A 17,435-nucleotide genomic window follows, 5' to 3' on the forward strand; every position below is an offset into this window, starting at 1 on the left:
AGAGGTCTTCCTCTCCCTGCCTGGAGTACATTTCAGAGGGTGATGAAGGCTCTGATGGCGCTTGGTTCCGGTTCCAGATGAGCTTATCTCGGGCCATAGCCAGTTAGATGACCTGCGGCAGTCGCTGCATGATGCCAGTGGACTGGAAACCTCTCCGGAGGTGGAGTTTTGTAGGCCGGAGCCTGGTACTCATGCCTATTCTTCATATCGGCGCCTTATGTCTTGGGTCACCAAGTACTTGGGTTGGTCGGCTCCCCCAGGGGAGTTCGTTCAGGATGATCTCATGGACATCCTTGATCTCGGTCCCCCCACTGACCCGGTTTCACTTTTCATATGGCTCTGCAGAGAAGGGTGGCGCCGGCTTGGACTGCTCCGGAGAGTCTCCCGGCAGTGGGCAAGTCTTTGTCGCGAAAATACCGTCCAGCCAGTAGTGACCCCTGCTACTTGTCTAGGCACCCCACTCCGGAGAGTTTGGTGGTGCAGGCGGCTACGGCCCCGGCAAAGCTGGCATCGTATCCTACCATCCCTCCGGATAGGGACGACAAATGTTTTGATGGCTGGGCGAAGAAAGTGTTTTTTTCAGGGGGTATGGCGCTTCAGGCGGCCAACTCCATATGTGCCTTATCTCGTTTCACACACACTCTGTGGAAATGTGTTGCATTAGCGGCTGACCATATTCCCGAAGGGGACGAACGGGATGGTTTCCTTGCTATGGTTCAGGATGGCAAGGATGCCATGTGTGAGGCCGCTCAGTCGGGTTTGGACTTGGCAGATTGTGTCAGCCGGTCCATGGCGGCGAGCACCGTAATGCGCAGGTTTGCGTGGTTGCGGAAGTCTGGGTTCGCTCCTGATGTGCAGTCCCGGCTCCTCAACATGCCCTTTGACGGTGAACACCTTTTTGGCTGACGAGAGCCTTGAGAGGTTGCAGACCTCCAAAGCTGCAGCGAAGTCGTTGGGCGCTGCAGTTCGCCAACCTCCGCCTTTTCGTCCTAGGGGACAGCAATGGAGGGGAGGTTCCTTTCGCTATTACTCGTCCTTCAGTAAAGCGAGGGGAGCTAGCAGTCAAAGAGGCCATCGTAAGAGTGCCAGAGGTGGAAAAAAAGGTACTCGAGGTGCCAAGGCCGCTCGGGGAGTTGCCTCTTTGCCCTCAGGCAACGCCGCAGCCGCTACCACTCAGTCATGAGGCCAGGTCCCATGGTTTGCCGGTTGGGGGAAGGCTGGCGCAGCATCTTGTAGAGTGGCAAGCCATTACTTTGGATGTGTGGGTTCTGGAGATCATAATCCACGGCTACTGTCTTCCTTTTCGGCAGAGGCCTCACGACAATCCACCAGGGAGCCTCTCTTTGAAGAGTCCGGATCCACTTCTTGCGTAGGAGATTCAAGCCCTGCTGGAGAAAGGCGCCATAGAACTGGTGCCCGTTAGCGGAGAGGAACAAGGGATGGTATTCCCCTTATTTTTTGATATCAAAGAAAGACGGGGGATTGAGACCCATCATGGACTTGCGCGGTTTGAACAAACTCCTCAGGAAGGACAAGTTCAAGATGGTTACTCTTTCTCAAGTCCTCCAGGCCCTTCAACTTCAGGACTGGTTGGTGTCTCTCGACCTCAAGGATGCTTACTTCCATGTGCCGATCCATCCCAAGCACAAGAAGTACCTGAGGTTCGTGGTGGGCGACTTGCACTTTCAGTTTTGGGTCCTGCCGTTCGGATTGACCTCCGCCCTGAGGGTTTTCACCAAGCTCATGGTGGTGATGGCAGCGCATTTCAGGAAAGGGGGGATTCACGTCTACCCCTAACTGGACGATTGGTTGATCAGGGGGAGCTCTCCCAAGCAAGTACTGGATCAACTGTCCGTCACCTGCCACTCCCTTCACAGGCTGGGCTTCTCCCTCAATTTAAAGAAGTCCCATTTGACACCAACGCAGCGGCTCCAGTACATCGGAGCAGTGCTCGACACGTCCCTGGGGCAGTGTTTTCCTCCTCAGGTGAGGGCTCTTCACATTCAGCAGATGGTGCACAAGTTTCAATTTGCCCAGGATCTCCCAGCGTCTGAGTTCTTGAGACTGCTCGCTCCCATGGCATCCTGCATTCTTCTGGTGCCAGAGGCTCGTCTGCGGATGAGATATTTGCAGTGGCACTCAAGCTCCAGTGGTCTCAGTCCTCCGGCAGGCTGTCGGACCCTGTTCAGGTGCCGCCCTCGGTGGCCCGGGACCTTCTGTGTTGGGCCGTCGAGGGCAATCTGATGAAGGGGGCCCCATTTTGGCTGCCCTGGCCGGAGGTGACGATCATGATGGACGCATCCCTCACGGGATGGGGAGCTCATGCCAACAAGTTGACAGTCAGCGGTCGTTGGTCTCTGTCGGAGTCCAGACTCCATATCAATCTGTTGGAGCTGAGGACCGTCAGGCTAGCCCTGAAGGCTCTTCTGCCGACTGTGCGCGGAAAGAGTGTCCTGATTTTAAGGGACAACATGGTGGCCATGCACTAGCTCAACAAAAAGGGGGGCAGGGTTGCTTCCGCTGTGCAGGTAGGTGATGCAGCTCGAATTCTGGGCCATCCAGCAGGAAGATTTGATCTCGGCTGTTCATCTGGCCGGAGACGACAACGAGACAGCGGACGCTCTGAACAGGCAGGGCTCAATCTCTCACGAGTGGGAGTTGGCTCAGGAGATTCTCCTGGAGATCTTCGCCCTTTGGGGGACCCCTCAAGTGAATCTCTTCGCCTCCGGTGTCAACCGGAAGTGCGAAAGGTTTTGCTTGCGGGAATTTCCTCCAAAAGGAGCCTTAGGAGAGGCATTAGTGGTGGAGTGGTCATTCCCACTGGTGTACGCGTTTCCTCCGGTCCCCATCATCCCGCAAGTGCTGCAGAGGTTACGGAGGTTCGGTTCCCGGATGATCCTCATTGCTGCGGCGTGGGCCCGGAGGACGTGGTACCCGGACCTTCTCGACTTGTCCATCTGCCCTCCACGTCGTCTTCCCTACCGAGACGATCTGCTCTCACGGGAGGGGGGGTCAGGTTCTCCATCCAGAGGTCAGATCCCTCAACCTTCACGCTTGGCTTCTGAAAGGTTGAGGTATAAGGATTGGGACCTCCCTGAAGACGTGATGGAGGTGTTGCTCTCGGCCAGGTGGCCGGCAACAAAGTCTCTGTACCGTTGCCGTTGGAGAAAGTTATGCGACTGGTGCAGAGTTAAGAAGGTGGATCCTTTTGAATGTGACATTCCCATGGTTCTGTCTTTTTTGCTTTCTTTGGCCCACAGGGGCTTGCAAGTGGGGACCATTAAAGGTTACCTGGCGGCGCTGCCATCTTTAAGCGCTCGTCTGAAGAGTGTTCCTATTTTAAGATTCCTTTAATTTCGCAGTTTTTGAAAGGGCTCACTAATGTGTTCCCTCCGTCACCTTTTCTGGTGCCCGGTTGGGATTTGAACCTTGTTCTTAAGTTTCTTATGGGTGCTCCGTTTGAGCCTTTACATTCTTGCCCTTTGAGGCTGTTGATTCTGAAAACTGTGTTTTTGGTTGCGGTTACTTCCGCTCGCAGAGTGAGTGAGTTACAGGCACTTTCAGTTAAGCCAACCTTCACTGTGTTTCATAAGGACAGGGTTGTCCTTAGAGTTCGTCCTTCTGTTCTTCGGAAGGTGGTTTCGGAATTTCATTTGAGCCAGAAGGTTGTTCTTCCGGCGTTCTACCCTCCTCCACATCCTGGTAAGGAAGAGGAGCGGCTCCATAGGCTTGATCCTAGGAGAGCGTTGAGCTTTTATATTTCGCGCATGTCCCGGGTCAGAGTGGACGATCAACTTTTCATTGGTTACGCTGGAAAGCATTTGGGACAAGCTGTGCCGAAACAGACTTTGTCTCGTTGGATTATTTTAGCTATCTCCGAGTGTTACTGCTTGGCGGGTAAGGATCCTCCGGCTGGCTTGCGGGCCCATTCTACCAGGGGAGTGGCTGTGTCTACTGCTCTGCAGAGGGGAGTTCCTATTCGTCACATCTGTGATGCTGCCACCTGGGCTTCAGTACATACTTTTGTACGTCACTACTCCCTCGATTCCATCAGAGGGCAAGATCTGGCCGTTGGTAAGGCAGTTCTCTATTCCGCAATTTGATTGGGCATGCTAAATTTGTATTCTAAATTCTTTCCCACCTCCTTGCTTGGTACTGCTTTGGGAGTCTGTCATAGAAATGGAATACGTCGGAGGACCCAATCCCCTCGAAGAACAAGTTACTTTCTTACCTGGTAACGTTCTTTCGATGGGATGGTCCGACGACGTATTCCATATCGCTCCCTCCCTGCCTTCCCCGCTGCAGAATTTCTTTTGCGATTGCAGCATGCGTTCCGCAAGGCCTTGTGTGTCTGACTGGCAGAAAACTGGTGGCACATGTTCTGGGAAAAAACTATAACTGATGCTATGGGCGTCGTGTGTCCTATTTATCACATCGGGTGACGTCGGCCGTCAGAGGAGGTCCTCGGGGACGGCGCATCGACGTCATCGACGCAGGACGCAGACGCCAAAGATTTTCCGAAGCAGCACAGCTTTGGACATTACCTGTCATAGATATGGAATACGTCGTCGGACCATCCCATCGAAAGAACGTTACCAGGTAAGAAAGTAACTTGTTCATCTAGCCCTATCGCTATGAGGGAAATTCCCTACCCATGAAACTAAACTAATGGTGTTCATAACGTGTGCAAAATAGATAATTCTTAGTCCAAACCCTACATACTATTTGGCCCTACCACTTAGAAAAACGTAATACACATATAGGGCATAGCAATGGCCCCTATCCCCGGGTTTTGCTCAGCCTAACTACTGTGGTCTCTTTCCAAAGAAGGTTTTACAAGTTTGCTAATTTCTCACAATGCAGTTTTCCAGCTTCTCTTCATGCTCTAAATGGACAGTCTTAAGTATTTATATACCTCAGCTACCTTCCCTTCTTTACATGGAAAAGGGCTCTCCTTAATGCAATGCCACCATTTCTTACTGGGTGTTTGACAAAATTCCTATTTTGGATTTCAGTGGTCCTCTCTGTTCCCAATCTTGCTCAATAATGTTTTTATTTCCAGAGCTCCCCAAAGCCATTTGGCCCCCTACTAGGCTTGCTTCAGCTGGGCCTCGGTTGGGCGTGTGCCGTATGCAGCATTTGGGTTTTCTTGGCTCCTGTAACCAATGTGTCTTCCCCAGCCTCGAATATCAATAATGTCAATGTCTTTGGTTTCTGCTGACTCCATAAAAACGCCTTTTGGCCTGCTAATAGGCGAACTTTAGTGGGGCCTTAGTTGGGCATGTGCCCATATGCAGCATTCAGGATTTCCTGGCTCTCGTAACTCATGACGCTTTTCCAGCCTCGGATATCACTCTTCACCCCTCTGAGCAGTGTTCTCTTTCTGGGAGTGTTTGCTACCCTTGCTCTGCCCTGCTTGACAGCTGATGTTCTTCTCATGCAGAGATCCTGGATCCAATCTTTTTGCTGTGTTCTGGTCTCAGAGTCAGTTTATTGCCCCAAGGCCCATCTCAGAGCCCATTGGTCGCACCACCATCACCCTATGTGCTACCACCAGCTCTGTGGTCTAGCGTGACTCTGCCCCTCCAGGATATCCTGCCATCAGAGGCTTGCCTGTGCATGGGATTCTCTCTCTTCCATTCCAAGTCCTCGTCGTTTTATTTATGTCATTACAAACAAAAGGGGCTGTGGAGTTCAGGTGAGATCCAGCATTACCTGAAGCAAAAGAGATTGACAAAATGTCACTGTTTGAAGAATCCAAAAAAGAAGAAACACCAATATTTCAAATTCCAATGTAGGCAGACAATGTATTCTGGAGAGGGAGTTTCTTACAGGAATAGGAGTCCTTGTCCTCAAGAAGGGAGTCAATCCTAGTGAGGTCCCACATTCCCAGTCCCCTAGGAGGGCCTTGCTTAGCGGGCTTACCTCCCTAGCCTCAAAGGGGGCGGGGGGTAGCTCCCTTCTGGGGAGAAGATACGCCTAGGCCAGATTTCTCAGACAGTATATTCATATTTTACTAATAGTATTATTTCTTTTAAAACGGCATTGTCTATGTAGTAAACCTGTATTGTCATTGCATGATAAATTAGATTTGGCATTATTTTCTAAGGACATCTTGTACCAAGCAGAATAACATTACCATTCCATGAACTGCAGTTTTACACAGTGTCTTGCTCAAATAATGCGTGTAATAAATACATTATTCAAAACGGACTTTGTGCAGCTTTCTCTCAATTATGTTTTCACAATGTATATTCACAGGAACCCCTGAGGATTACAACGACTATTTCCGTATGAATAGCACCACTGCAGTAGTCACTCTTCTAAAACCAATAAGCAGGGATTTGCATCAGAAATTCGATTTGGTTATTAAGGTAAGGGGAAGATTGTTTTAATTTCCATCCGATTATATAAAGTCATGTGTAATATTTCTAGAACACACTGTTGCTCGAATTTCGAAACGTTGTACAATAGACAATGAAAACAGATGGGTGATTCTTTTGTGTTTAATTTCTGTCAAATGTGAGCTTTATTTTGAAAGACATACAGATTTCTCATAGACAATAGAAGAGTAGGCAGGTAGATTAGATAGACAAAGTGCAAAAGAAAGATGAAGAGAAAGAGTGCTGTCGAGAGACCCAGTGAGCAGAGGTTGAACGTGCCATAATATGCTGTAGAATGTGCGTAGAATGTGTGTGTGTGTTGACCCTCCTAAATATCCTGTAAATGTTATCCATCAAAAGATGTGTGGAAGAAATGACAGTCGTTGAAAATGTTCTGTCCTTTGATTTTTCTATTTCTTTTTTTCTATGCAACCATTTTCTGATTTTTGTTTCCCCCCACAGCCCCCAATTACACGAAAACAACACATTGACAGTTACTGGGAAGAGGCTTAACACATTCCCATTTTTGGAAATTACATCATAGAGAAACCCAAGAGCAATACATGCAGTAAATCAGTGAATACCAGAGGATTATGAGGCTGAAACTCATCTTCGAATATTGGAAATGTTTACCTGTGCACCAAAAAGGTGGAGATGCAAATGTTTACCCCGCATTTCCCAGCATGTAAAAACGGCCCTTCGTTTAAATGAAGAGATTCGTTTTTCGATTGAGTCATCTAAGGGACAGGCGGTATCTCGATGGCATTGTCACCCCAGCTTGGATATGCCCACCTCTTAAGAGGCTGGCATGTCTGTCTTGCAGAAACTTTGTTATACAGCTTCCAGTATTTAATTCTCCAAGCTTAACAAATGTTATATATCAGTTTATGTTTAAGTTCTTTTTAATCCCTATAATTAAGCATGAATGGCTTTATAATTCACTATTGGGTCCCATATTTTAAAATATTCTTGTGGGAGATCGCCCGCGCCTCTCAGCCCTACTTAGATGAGGTGGGCTTGCTTGCATGTTGTAATTTAGGGTCACTTTGAAAAAACATTTACAGGGCCACTTCTGGTTCGCAGTGCACCCCTGCGGATAGGGGGGGAAGTTGGGTTAAAGAAATGAAATAGAAGAGTTCATGGACATGTTTGACCGACAGATATGTGGGTGTAGGAACATGAGTTAGCAGGGTTGACATGAAAGTTGATAGCATTGAGACAAATGTATGGACGCCCCATAATGAGCACGTGGAGTCCTTACACTATTGTATCCACTTCCCAAACATGCGCCTGTGGATCAGCCAAAAGCGTAATGATATAGCATCTCCCGTGCCCACTGCCTCACCTGTTGCCGTACTATTTTCATTTATTGTAAATTTGGTTTTATTAGTTTTACAGATACAAGTAATGCAGAAAAAGGATACAGTAGATAAACAATTGAATGTTTCACAGAAATGAAGCAAACCCTCAGGTTTCCATGTATTTCGCATCTGTCCCACAAACACTGTCTTCATAAATGGGGTTCGCGCAAAAACATAACTTTTCCCCCCTCCCATTTCCCACCCCCTGCCCCAAAGTCAGAGCCTTTATCGCAGATCATGCAGCATTCATCATGTGACGATCAGAGTCAATGAATGTTGTCGGGATCACCTCGATCATGAAAGTATCCGTTGGAGGGCTCAACTTGTATGTCGCTTAGGTCGATCCTATTTCCTCTGTATTCAAAGTAAGAGCTTTGTTACAGGATAGTCCGTCGGGCAGATATATACGTTTGTATTCCATCCACAAGGTTTCGGTCTGTGACCGTTTTCCATGGAGCGATGCCGTTATGTGTTCCATTATGCATATGTTAGTAGATGCATGGATCCATTTGTTTTTCGTGGGGATTATGGGAGCTTTCCACCTCATTACTAGCGTTGCCCTAGCAGCAAGGAACAGTTGCGGGGCTACATCTTTGATTTTAACCGAGTCATCCTCATCTTTCTCGAGGCCAAACAATATGAGGTAGGGAGTAGCTGTTCTGGTAATGCCATTGACCTCTTTGATCCAGCCCAGGACTTCTGACCAGAATACTTGTATTCGTGGACATCCCCACCACATGTGCCAGTAATCTGCTCTTTCTCCGCATCCACGCCAGCATTCCGGGCTTGTGGTCTGAAACATTTTGGATAGTCTGACAGGATCATATTGCCATCTGTGCAGTAATTTCATTGTGTGGAGTTTGTACTGGTTTGAAATGGATATCCGTGTGGCTGCTTAGCATATGGTGTCCCATAGCTCAGGAGTGAACTGTTGGGCAAAATCATTTTCCCATCTGCCTTTTAGTGCATCCGTGTTCACCCCCTCTCCTTCTATCAGTGCTTTGTACGTATCAGATATTAGGCCCTTTATTACAGTTCTCGAGTGCAGTATTTTCTCAAAGGGGCTGAGTTTTCCCATTAGTTTTGGCCTCCACATGGTTCTAGTCAAGACCCCTTTTATTTGTATATATTGAAAAGTGGATAATGGGCCTATTCCGAGGGCTTCGGTTAACTCAGGGAGTGAGATTAATGAGTCTTTCCTTTGTAGTTGGCCTACTCTTTCTAAGCCAGCCTCGTACCACATTTGGAACCTTCCTACATCTGGAATGTGATCGTTGATTCCTGGGGACCATAAGTGGCTCAGAGGGGCCGGCAAGGTGGTAATGTTTCACATATATTCGAGCCATGTGTCCGGATGTCCCAGATGGTCCTTAGTATCGGGTGATCTTTGAGTTTCCTACATATTCTTTTCTTGGGTGCCCAGAGCCATTCAGACACTGTGGCTGGTGAAAAATAGTGGTTATCCATATTGACCCACTGGATGTTTGTTTGGTCATGCAGATGTTGAATCAATACTCTAAGTTGGGTGGCTTCATAATATTTTTGGAGGTTGGGAAGACCCACCCCCCCTTTGTCTTTAGGAAGTGTTAGGGTCTTATATGGGATCCTTGCTTTCTTCCCTTGCCATAGGAATTGGAGCATGGCCTTTTTGATCTCAATGAAGATGTTTTTCGGAATCCTAATGGGTATCGTCTGGAAGGGGTATAAGAAACGGGGAAGGGATACCATCTTTATTGCATTGAGCCGACCTAGCCAGGAAACTGTGAGCTTATCCCATCTTGTCAAATCTAACCTAAATTGCTTTAGTAGAGGGGGGGAGTTCGCTTCAAATAGGTCACCGAAATTTCTTGTTATTTGTATCCCCAGGTATTGTCATTTTGAGTGTTCAATATGGAGACTGAGTGAAGCAAATTTAGTGGTATTCTCATCTTCTTGACCCTGGAGGGGAAATAGTGTCGACTTCGTTCTGTTTACTTTAAACCCTGAGGGTTTGCCGTATTCCTCTATCATGCAAAGAGCCCGGGGGATCGATGACGAGGGGTTTGTGATGTGAAGGAGGATGTCATCTGCATAGAGGGCAATTTTGTATTCTGTTGTCCCCAGTCGGATACCCTCTAGTAGGGGGTCCGCTCTCATTGTTATCGCTAGGGGCTCTAGGGAGAGGGCAAAGAGAATCTCCGAGAGGGGGGCATCCTTGTCGGTTCCACGTTGCAAGTTGAACCACCTTGAGTATTCACTGTTCACAAATATAGATGCTTTGGCGCGTCCGTGTAAACTGCGTGTACTGCTTGTCTGAATCTAGCGCCCATTCCCACCTTTCGTAGTACTGCTTAAAGGAATCCCGACTCCACCCCGTCAAAGGCCTTTTCTGCGTCAATGGAGAGTAAAACCGGGTTATTCTCCATGGACTAGGATGCGTGGATCAGGTGTAGGGTTTTGCGGGTTATGTCTGCCCCCTGTCTACCTAGTATGAAACCAACTTGATTGCAGTGTATGAGTTGCGGAACGAGGGATTGGAGCCTTGCTGCCAGGACTCTGGTATATATCTTTGCATTAAGGTTGAGTAGTGAGTTGGGGCGATATGAGGCACATTTCGTAGGATCCCTCCCAGCCTTGGGGATAACAGTAATAAGAACCCTGGTGCAGGAGTCTGGGGGCTTCCCCGTGTCCATAATTTCATTGAAGAGGAGTGTTAGGAAGGGAGCCAGTGTGGCGGTGAAGGTTTTATAAAATCTGGCGGAGGAGCCGTCTTCGCCCGGGGACTTGCCCAAGGTTAACCTCTTTATGGCCGCCTGGACCTCCAGTTCCGTAATAGGGGATTCTAATTATTCAGCATCTAGGTCAGGGATACGGGGTACATCTATTGAGGACAGGTATGACTCTGTCTCTGATTGCTCAGGGTCCGCCTCAGAGGAGTATAATGTTTCATAAAAGTTGGCAAAGCATTCTGGGATAGCGGTGCGAGCATGTGGTGTAGGGGAGGAATTGTCCTTAATTTATAATACTCTTCGCTCAGCCCTTTGCTCTCGTAGCCTGGCAGCGAGAATTGCGTCAGCCTTATCGCACTTTCGTAAAAGTTTTGTTTTAAAAATCTCAGTTTGCGCACTACCTGTTCATGCTCTAATAGTTTCATTTTGTTTCTTTTCTCTCTGGCTTTATTCATTCTCTGCAGGTCTAATTCTTCGCCCATTTCGGGTTTGCTTTCGAACTGGCAGATTTCAGTTCGTAGCCTTTGTTCAATGAGAATAAGTTCCCTCTTCTTTGATGCACCTTCCCTTATCAGAATCCCCCTCCAGGTGGCCTTTCCCGCCTCCCACACCGTTTGTCTGGAGACTTCACAATTGTCGTTCGTTTTAAAGAATTCAGAGATTTCTGTCTCCATTTCAGTTCTGAAAACGACATCTCTCCAGAGGCTCTCATTGCAGCACCATTTACCGCTGTTTTTTGGCAGATCAGCCCACTGAATGTTGTGAGGACCATGTTGTGGTCAGACCAAGTGATCGGGGTTATCTGTGCCTGTGATATTACCTCAGAGAGTTCTCCGGAGAGATATATGTAATCAATGCGGGTATACGTATTATGGGGAGCTGAATAGAAAGTGTAGCCTTGTTCTTCAGGATGGTGGGTCCTCCATTCGTCTATCAGGTTATACAGTTCCATCATATGGGCCAGCTCAGTTGGTTCAGGTCTATTCTGATGAACCGTTTTAGGGTTCCCAGGTTTTCGATCCTTCGCCGGGTTCGCCCATTGATTGAAATCCCCCCCGCCCCCAATATAATGTGCCCTATGGCTTCCAGTAGTATTTTAGGGATCGTTCTGGCGAGAAATCTAGACTGGGCTGTGTTCGGAGAATACATGGTGGCAATTGTGACGTTCAGCTTACCTAGTTGTCCATTCACCAACATAGCTTGTCCTTCTACATCAGACCATGTCTTGGTTAGCACAAACCTTTCTAATGAGGATTCCCACCCCTCCCTTCCTGAGCGGGCCCGAATCCCAGAATTCAGTCCCAACTCGTTTCCCAATGATCTGGCATTCCTCTCCTTTTATGTATTTTGTTTCCTGTAGTAGAAGAATATCTAATCCACTTCTACGAAATTCTCTGGCTACAAGGGACTGTTTCATCTGAGAATTGAGCCCTTTAACGTTGAGTGTCCCGACGCTTAGGGAGACAGGTTCCCTTATGTTAATGTTTGCTGTGTGATCGATGGCGTTCATTCATCTTAGACTGTGCGCTGCATTGGTTGCTCTGGAGTGCGATCGGTATTGCTCTGACCCTTTTCCATCCGTTTGACCCCTCCTGACCCTCCCCCCTGCCCCTTCCCCTTCCCTGTTGAAGGCGTTCGAGTGAACCCGGTTAACCGCACCAAGTCGGCATCAAACCACCTGTGGGGGCCGTTAATTCACGCCCCTTGTTCAATTGCAGCCTCTCTTAACTGAGCTGAGCCCTTCCTTGGTTCCCCCCTTAATTTCTTCATTCTCATCTTGGAACTATATACACGTTAACATCTCTTCAAAACATTGGCAGGTCAGTTTTGTGATTTTATCTTACCAGAGTCGATTAGTTTTGATTGTCCCCCTCTGGAGAGAGATTACCTCTCCGGAACTTCTGTGATCCTTTTACTTTCTTTCTCCTGACGTCCTGGATCTGCCATTCTCGGTCCCCTTTTTGTGCTTCTTCCTGATTGTCCCCTTCTACTTGGGGGCCGAAAAGGTTGGAGAAGCATTTCTTTATTTCTTTTTCAGATCGCAGTCTAAATTTGGTTCCTTCGTATTCGAATGTAAGTGAGAAGAGGTAGCCCCATCTATATCGAACTTTCTTCTCTTTGAGTTTCCTCATGAGGGGGCCGCACATCTTCCTGAGGGCTAATGTTAAGGAGGAGAGATCTTGATATATCGAGATTCCGGCCCCTCCTAGCGTAATCTCCTCGCTTTTTCGAGAATTCGGGCTTTATCTCGAAATCGGTGGAACCGGGCGAGAACTGATCGTGGACCTCCCGGAGGGCCACCGGCTCTGTGGATTCTTTCCGTCATCGGTTCGTCCACCACGTCATCTGATACGAGGAGTTTGATAATATTGTGGAGGGTTTCCTTCAGATCCGCCTCTGTTTCGCCCTCTTTTTCCAGGAATCCGAAGATGCGCAAGTTGTTTTGTTGTTATCTATTTTCCAAATCATCGAGTTTTAGTTTAAACTCTTCCTCCCTGTGCTCCAATTCTGATAGTCTCTGATCGAGTTGGACCTCTAGGGTATCAATAGAGGCTTGGTTGCTCTCTATTCTTTCAAGCCTGTCTTCCATATTGTCCAGCCTTTGGGTGATTCTATCTATCTTGCCCCCTATGTTGGTGCCCAGACTTTTTATTTCACCTAGCAAAGCAGCGATGTCGCCTTTTGTTGCTGCTGCGAGATCGTTGCATGTAATAATGCTTTTCGCCATCAGAGATTCAGTTCTTGTACGTGGGGTGGAGGTGTAAGCGAAGGGCACCAATTTGTGACTAATGTCCATGAGATCTTCTGGCAGTGTGGTCAGTTCGCCGGTTACCCTGGTCGGGGTCGTGAATCTTCTGTCACGACAGGCAGAGGAGGCACAAGCCCCTGTTTTGGGGGCCTTACCCTCTATACTAGTCTGTTGCAGAGAGCGTAGGCTGATACCTCTTTAGCAGTGGTGAGTCGACTTCGACACCAGATAAGAGTATTGGGGGTATACTGCTGGGATGTTGACGGCAGTAATGTCTGTAGTTCATGTGGTTGGAGGAGGCACTCGCCCTGTTTCCAGGTGCCTTACCCTCTCTCTGGTGTGGTTTCTGTTTTAACAAGTTGGGTGCGCCTCCAGAGGCTTCGCAGAGCTCAGGACGTCCTGTGCGTGTCCTCGGGGGGCATGGTGCCGTTTGGTTTGTGATTTGCCGTCTATGCAATGATGGGTAGATGTTTTTAGTCTGGGGTCCCCACCTCCTGATTTACCTTTAGAGTTGCAGGGGTCCCCCTGCTTCAAATTTCGTGTCCACCGTTGAGATGTTCCACGAGGGTTACTTTGTGCCATGATCTAGTGGGAGGCCTCAGCTGTTCATGGGTCTGAGGCGCTTTTTACTGTACTGGGCTTCCTTGATTACCTTTGCCGTATGGGTGATCTTTCGGCAAGGGCCTGGTAAATGTGCCAGGAGGTTCTCCAGTGCCCTTTAGAGGCCTTGTCTGTGGAATTGTAAGGCGTAGAGCTGAGAGGGTATGGGTTGGAGATGGTTGATTCCACGTCCCCAACCTCGCGGCCTACTGATTACCTAGGATGGGGGGCCTCCTCTCAGCCCAGCGCAGCATCCCTGTACTCTGCTATGCCGCCGTCTCCTCTCTGGGGGCCTCCTCTCTGGGGGCCCCGGGTCTCCACGGTGTCAGAACCAGAGCAGGTCCACGGGGGCGAGCCGAGGCGAGATGCCAGGGCCCGAATTAACCTCGGGGAATAGGCCTGCGGTCTCTCCCCGATGCGGTCCAGGGCGGCAGGGTGCGGATGTCTATCCCTGTGCCGCCTCTCAACTTTTTTTATGCAGATGCACTCTCAAAGCCACAGGGGGTGGGGAGCGGCCTCTCAACGGGCCGCGGACGGCAGCCCATGCACTTCCGTGGAGGGGCTCCTCGCTGCTTTGCAGGGCTCCTCCGTTCTCCTTTCACTCGTATGCGCCAGGGCAGAGGGGGGCCTGGGATCACACGGTTTTCGGATAGGAAGGACAGTCCGTGGGTCGGCGCTGTTGCCGCAGGGTCCTTGTTTTTCTCGCAACGCCTGACCCCATTACCCAGACTAACGGGAGCGGGGGACACCCCTGCAACCCCAGCTTCTATTATTCAGCGTAATGGGGGTCAGGATATCAGTACGGCGTAAAGGCGCTATACTCGGTATAAGTGACATTTTGGAGTCGCAGTATTTGTAGGATTCCAATTTTTTAAATAAACATGACATGCAAAGATTCAGAAATGTTGCCTGGGGGGTTTCTGAAAACCTACTTTTACCTATAAGCTTATCACCATGAAGGCGGTAATCCCATGTTACATTTAGCCTCTGCTTGGTCATGTGCAGCAAGTTGTTTGAACATCAATTGCAGAATGTTATCGGCTGAATGCTGTTATAATAACCTTTTATTCCTAGAGCAGACGTTGCGAGTGGTTGTTGATCTCTGTCATGCCTTTGTTACCCTTTTCAGCCCAATTATTAAAGGTTTTGTTCCTAGGGTTCATTCCGTTCCTTGTGAGAAAACCTTGAAGGGGGCCTTTTGAGAAGCTTCTTGACTTGTCGGAAGTCTTGGGAAAGCTCAGATGGAGGATTGTGACATTTTAAGGGGCAATAGTTTTGCACATCTATGGATTCACCTCCCAGTCTTTGCAACCCGAGTTGGGCGGAGAGGATTCCCGTGTAGTACAGGGTCTGTACTGGCATTTAGTTGGGCATACATGTTTTCTTTTAAGGTTTATTTTTACTCTCCATTGGTTGGTTGATAATTAAGCACAGGGAGCCTGTGAAGTGTCTTCAGAGTGGTTACAACATATTTGGTTTCCCTAAGGTTAAGGCGAAGACAAGCCAATGAGTTAGGATTTTTTTTTATAATTGTCCGCTCATTCTTCAATAGCGTGTAAGCGACATTGTAAGTGTTTCTTGTTGTTCCTTTCCATTTTTTGTTTTTTGTGACTGGGGCATGTCGCTCTCAAAGATGAGGCCAGTGGTGACTGTTACCATTTCTAATAGGTATGGCATTTCACAATATATTAAACACTTCATCATCTGGTCATGGCAATGCATCACTCCTCGGCTCATCATTTGGGGCGTGTCTTTCATCCTTCCCTACCATTCGCCTTACATATGTCCAACAATACTGATACCTGGTGCCAGATTACAGAAACCTTGGCACGGCATTCACACTAGTACAAGGTTCGCCCCATTTCTACAAACACTGGGATATATAAGAAAACTATTTCAGCATGGGAAGTGCAGTTTGGCATGGTATAACAGGCCAAAAATTGCCATAATGCAAAAAAGATACATTTTTGATGCATTTTTTCAACAGGGCAAAATGTGCCCTAGTGTTAATACCTTCTGGATTAGCAGTAGGACACTATTTGTCCTATTGTAATAACAAATTGAAAATATATCTTTTTCTGCCCATGGGCAATCTTTTCTCTGGTGCCTATACCATGCCAAACTGCACTTATCATGGTGCAATAGATTTCTAATATGTCCCAGTGCTTTTAAAAATAGGTGAAAATGTTGTGCTAGTGCTAATATCGTGCAACTTTGCACTTGCACCAGTGCAGAGTTTCTGTAATCTGACCCCTCTTGTTTCTTTCTGTTTGATATTCGTTGTGCTCACCCTTTCTCATCATTCCAGGCCATCAAACCTTTCAGTTCTCCCTGTTCCATCAACAGTTATGATATTCCTCTTCGATTCTCAACCCCTCCATGTACCTCTGTCACCTTCTCTCTGCTGTGCATCTCACTTTTTCCTTGCAACTCTCGTCTTCGTGTTCACTGTCTTTCTATTGTTTACATATTCATCTACCATCCAGCTCCACTCTCTCTCATCTCTTATATTTCTCTATGTCCCTTCAAGTTCACTTCATCCGCAAAACCAATGCTTACCCCCTGTTCTAAACCCCCTTGTGCGTCTTCCCACTTCCGTCCATTTTCTCTTCTAGCTCGTGAACAGTGGGACTATCTTACTCTGTCCATTTGTCCTTCGTTTATCTTCATGGTTTTGCAGAGGATTTAAAGCCCTTCTTCTTTCTGCTCTCACCAGCAACGAGTCCATTATCCGCATGCCTGATTAATATTTGTCATCATTTCCTGCATGCTTGTACTGCTTAACCTATGTACTGCACTTTTGGCTGAAACACTCAATACATGAAAATAAACACAACTAAAGAAAAACACAAAATGTAACTCCAGGAAGCCATTACACAGTGACATTATATATAGATTCACAGTGAATTCATCAAGGTTAAGAAAAAAAAATCACTGCCGTTTAAATGTAATTATGCCTGAATCCTCCTATATGCCAATACATTCAAAGGTTAATCCTGCCTGCTGATTGGTTGACACATTTATGCAACTCTAGCTGGTTCATTTACACCTGGAGTACAACCCAAAAGCCACATGAATGCACACGTGGCTATCTGTTTTATTAATTTCACAACACCACGAAAGCGGACAAGAGATTTGCCCTCAGGGGGCTTTGTCAACGCTTAGTATGACAATTTATAGGGGCATCATGAGCGTGCCGTTGTTTAGAGTGGTTAAAGGCGTGACTTGCGTAACCTGCATGTATGCCCCTGGACACATTTTCAATTTAGCGTTTTCTTATGGCGAGGACTTTAAAAAGGGAAGTGCCTTGTCTTTTCAGGGCGGCTGTAAATAGCCTTATTAATGTGCAAGGCGACCCCACTGCATCGTAGATGGCATGTAAGTGTGGCATACGTGCTGACCCCAATTAGGCACTCTCCTTTATTTCCTCCTCATCTCCCTGGCACACATGTTGAAGATAATTGTTTTGAAACGATGCATTGTACAGCACAATTCTTTACAAAAAAATTGCATGAAATGCACTGGATATTCAATCACATAGAATCACTGAATGTACAGTAGACAAACTATTGATCCTCAGGACTGAAGCAGTGCCTGGCACGTGAAAGATCTCGTGTTACATGTTAGGTGTGGC

At 47.7% G+C, this 17,435-nt stretch overlaps 1 protein-coding gene across 4 annotated transcripts in view; it reads left to right on the top strand.

Annotated features, from left to right (window-relative positions):
- The window catches only part of PCDH15 (protocadherin related 15), a 3,978,145-nt gene that overhangs the window by 1,714,744 nt on the left and 2,245,966 nt on the right, over positions 1-17,435 (top strand). For all 4 annotated transcript variants that reach the window (XM_069611238.1, XM_069611242.1, XM_069611241.1 and 1 more), the window contains one exon: positions 6,262-6,374. In XM_069611238.1, coding sequence (XP_069467339.1) covers positions 6,262-6,374 — 113 coding nt within the window. The remainder of the gene's footprint in view (positions 1-6,261; positions 6,375-17,435) is intronic.

The sequence above is a fragment of the Ambystoma mexicanum genome, chromosome 8, assembly GCF_040938575.1.
Source record: "Ambystoma mexicanum isolate Mex_15411 chromosome 8, UKY_AmexF1_1, whole genome shotgun sequence".
NCBI lineage: Eukaryota > Metazoa > Chordata > Amphibia > Caudata > Ambystomatidae > Ambystoma > Ambystoma mexicanum.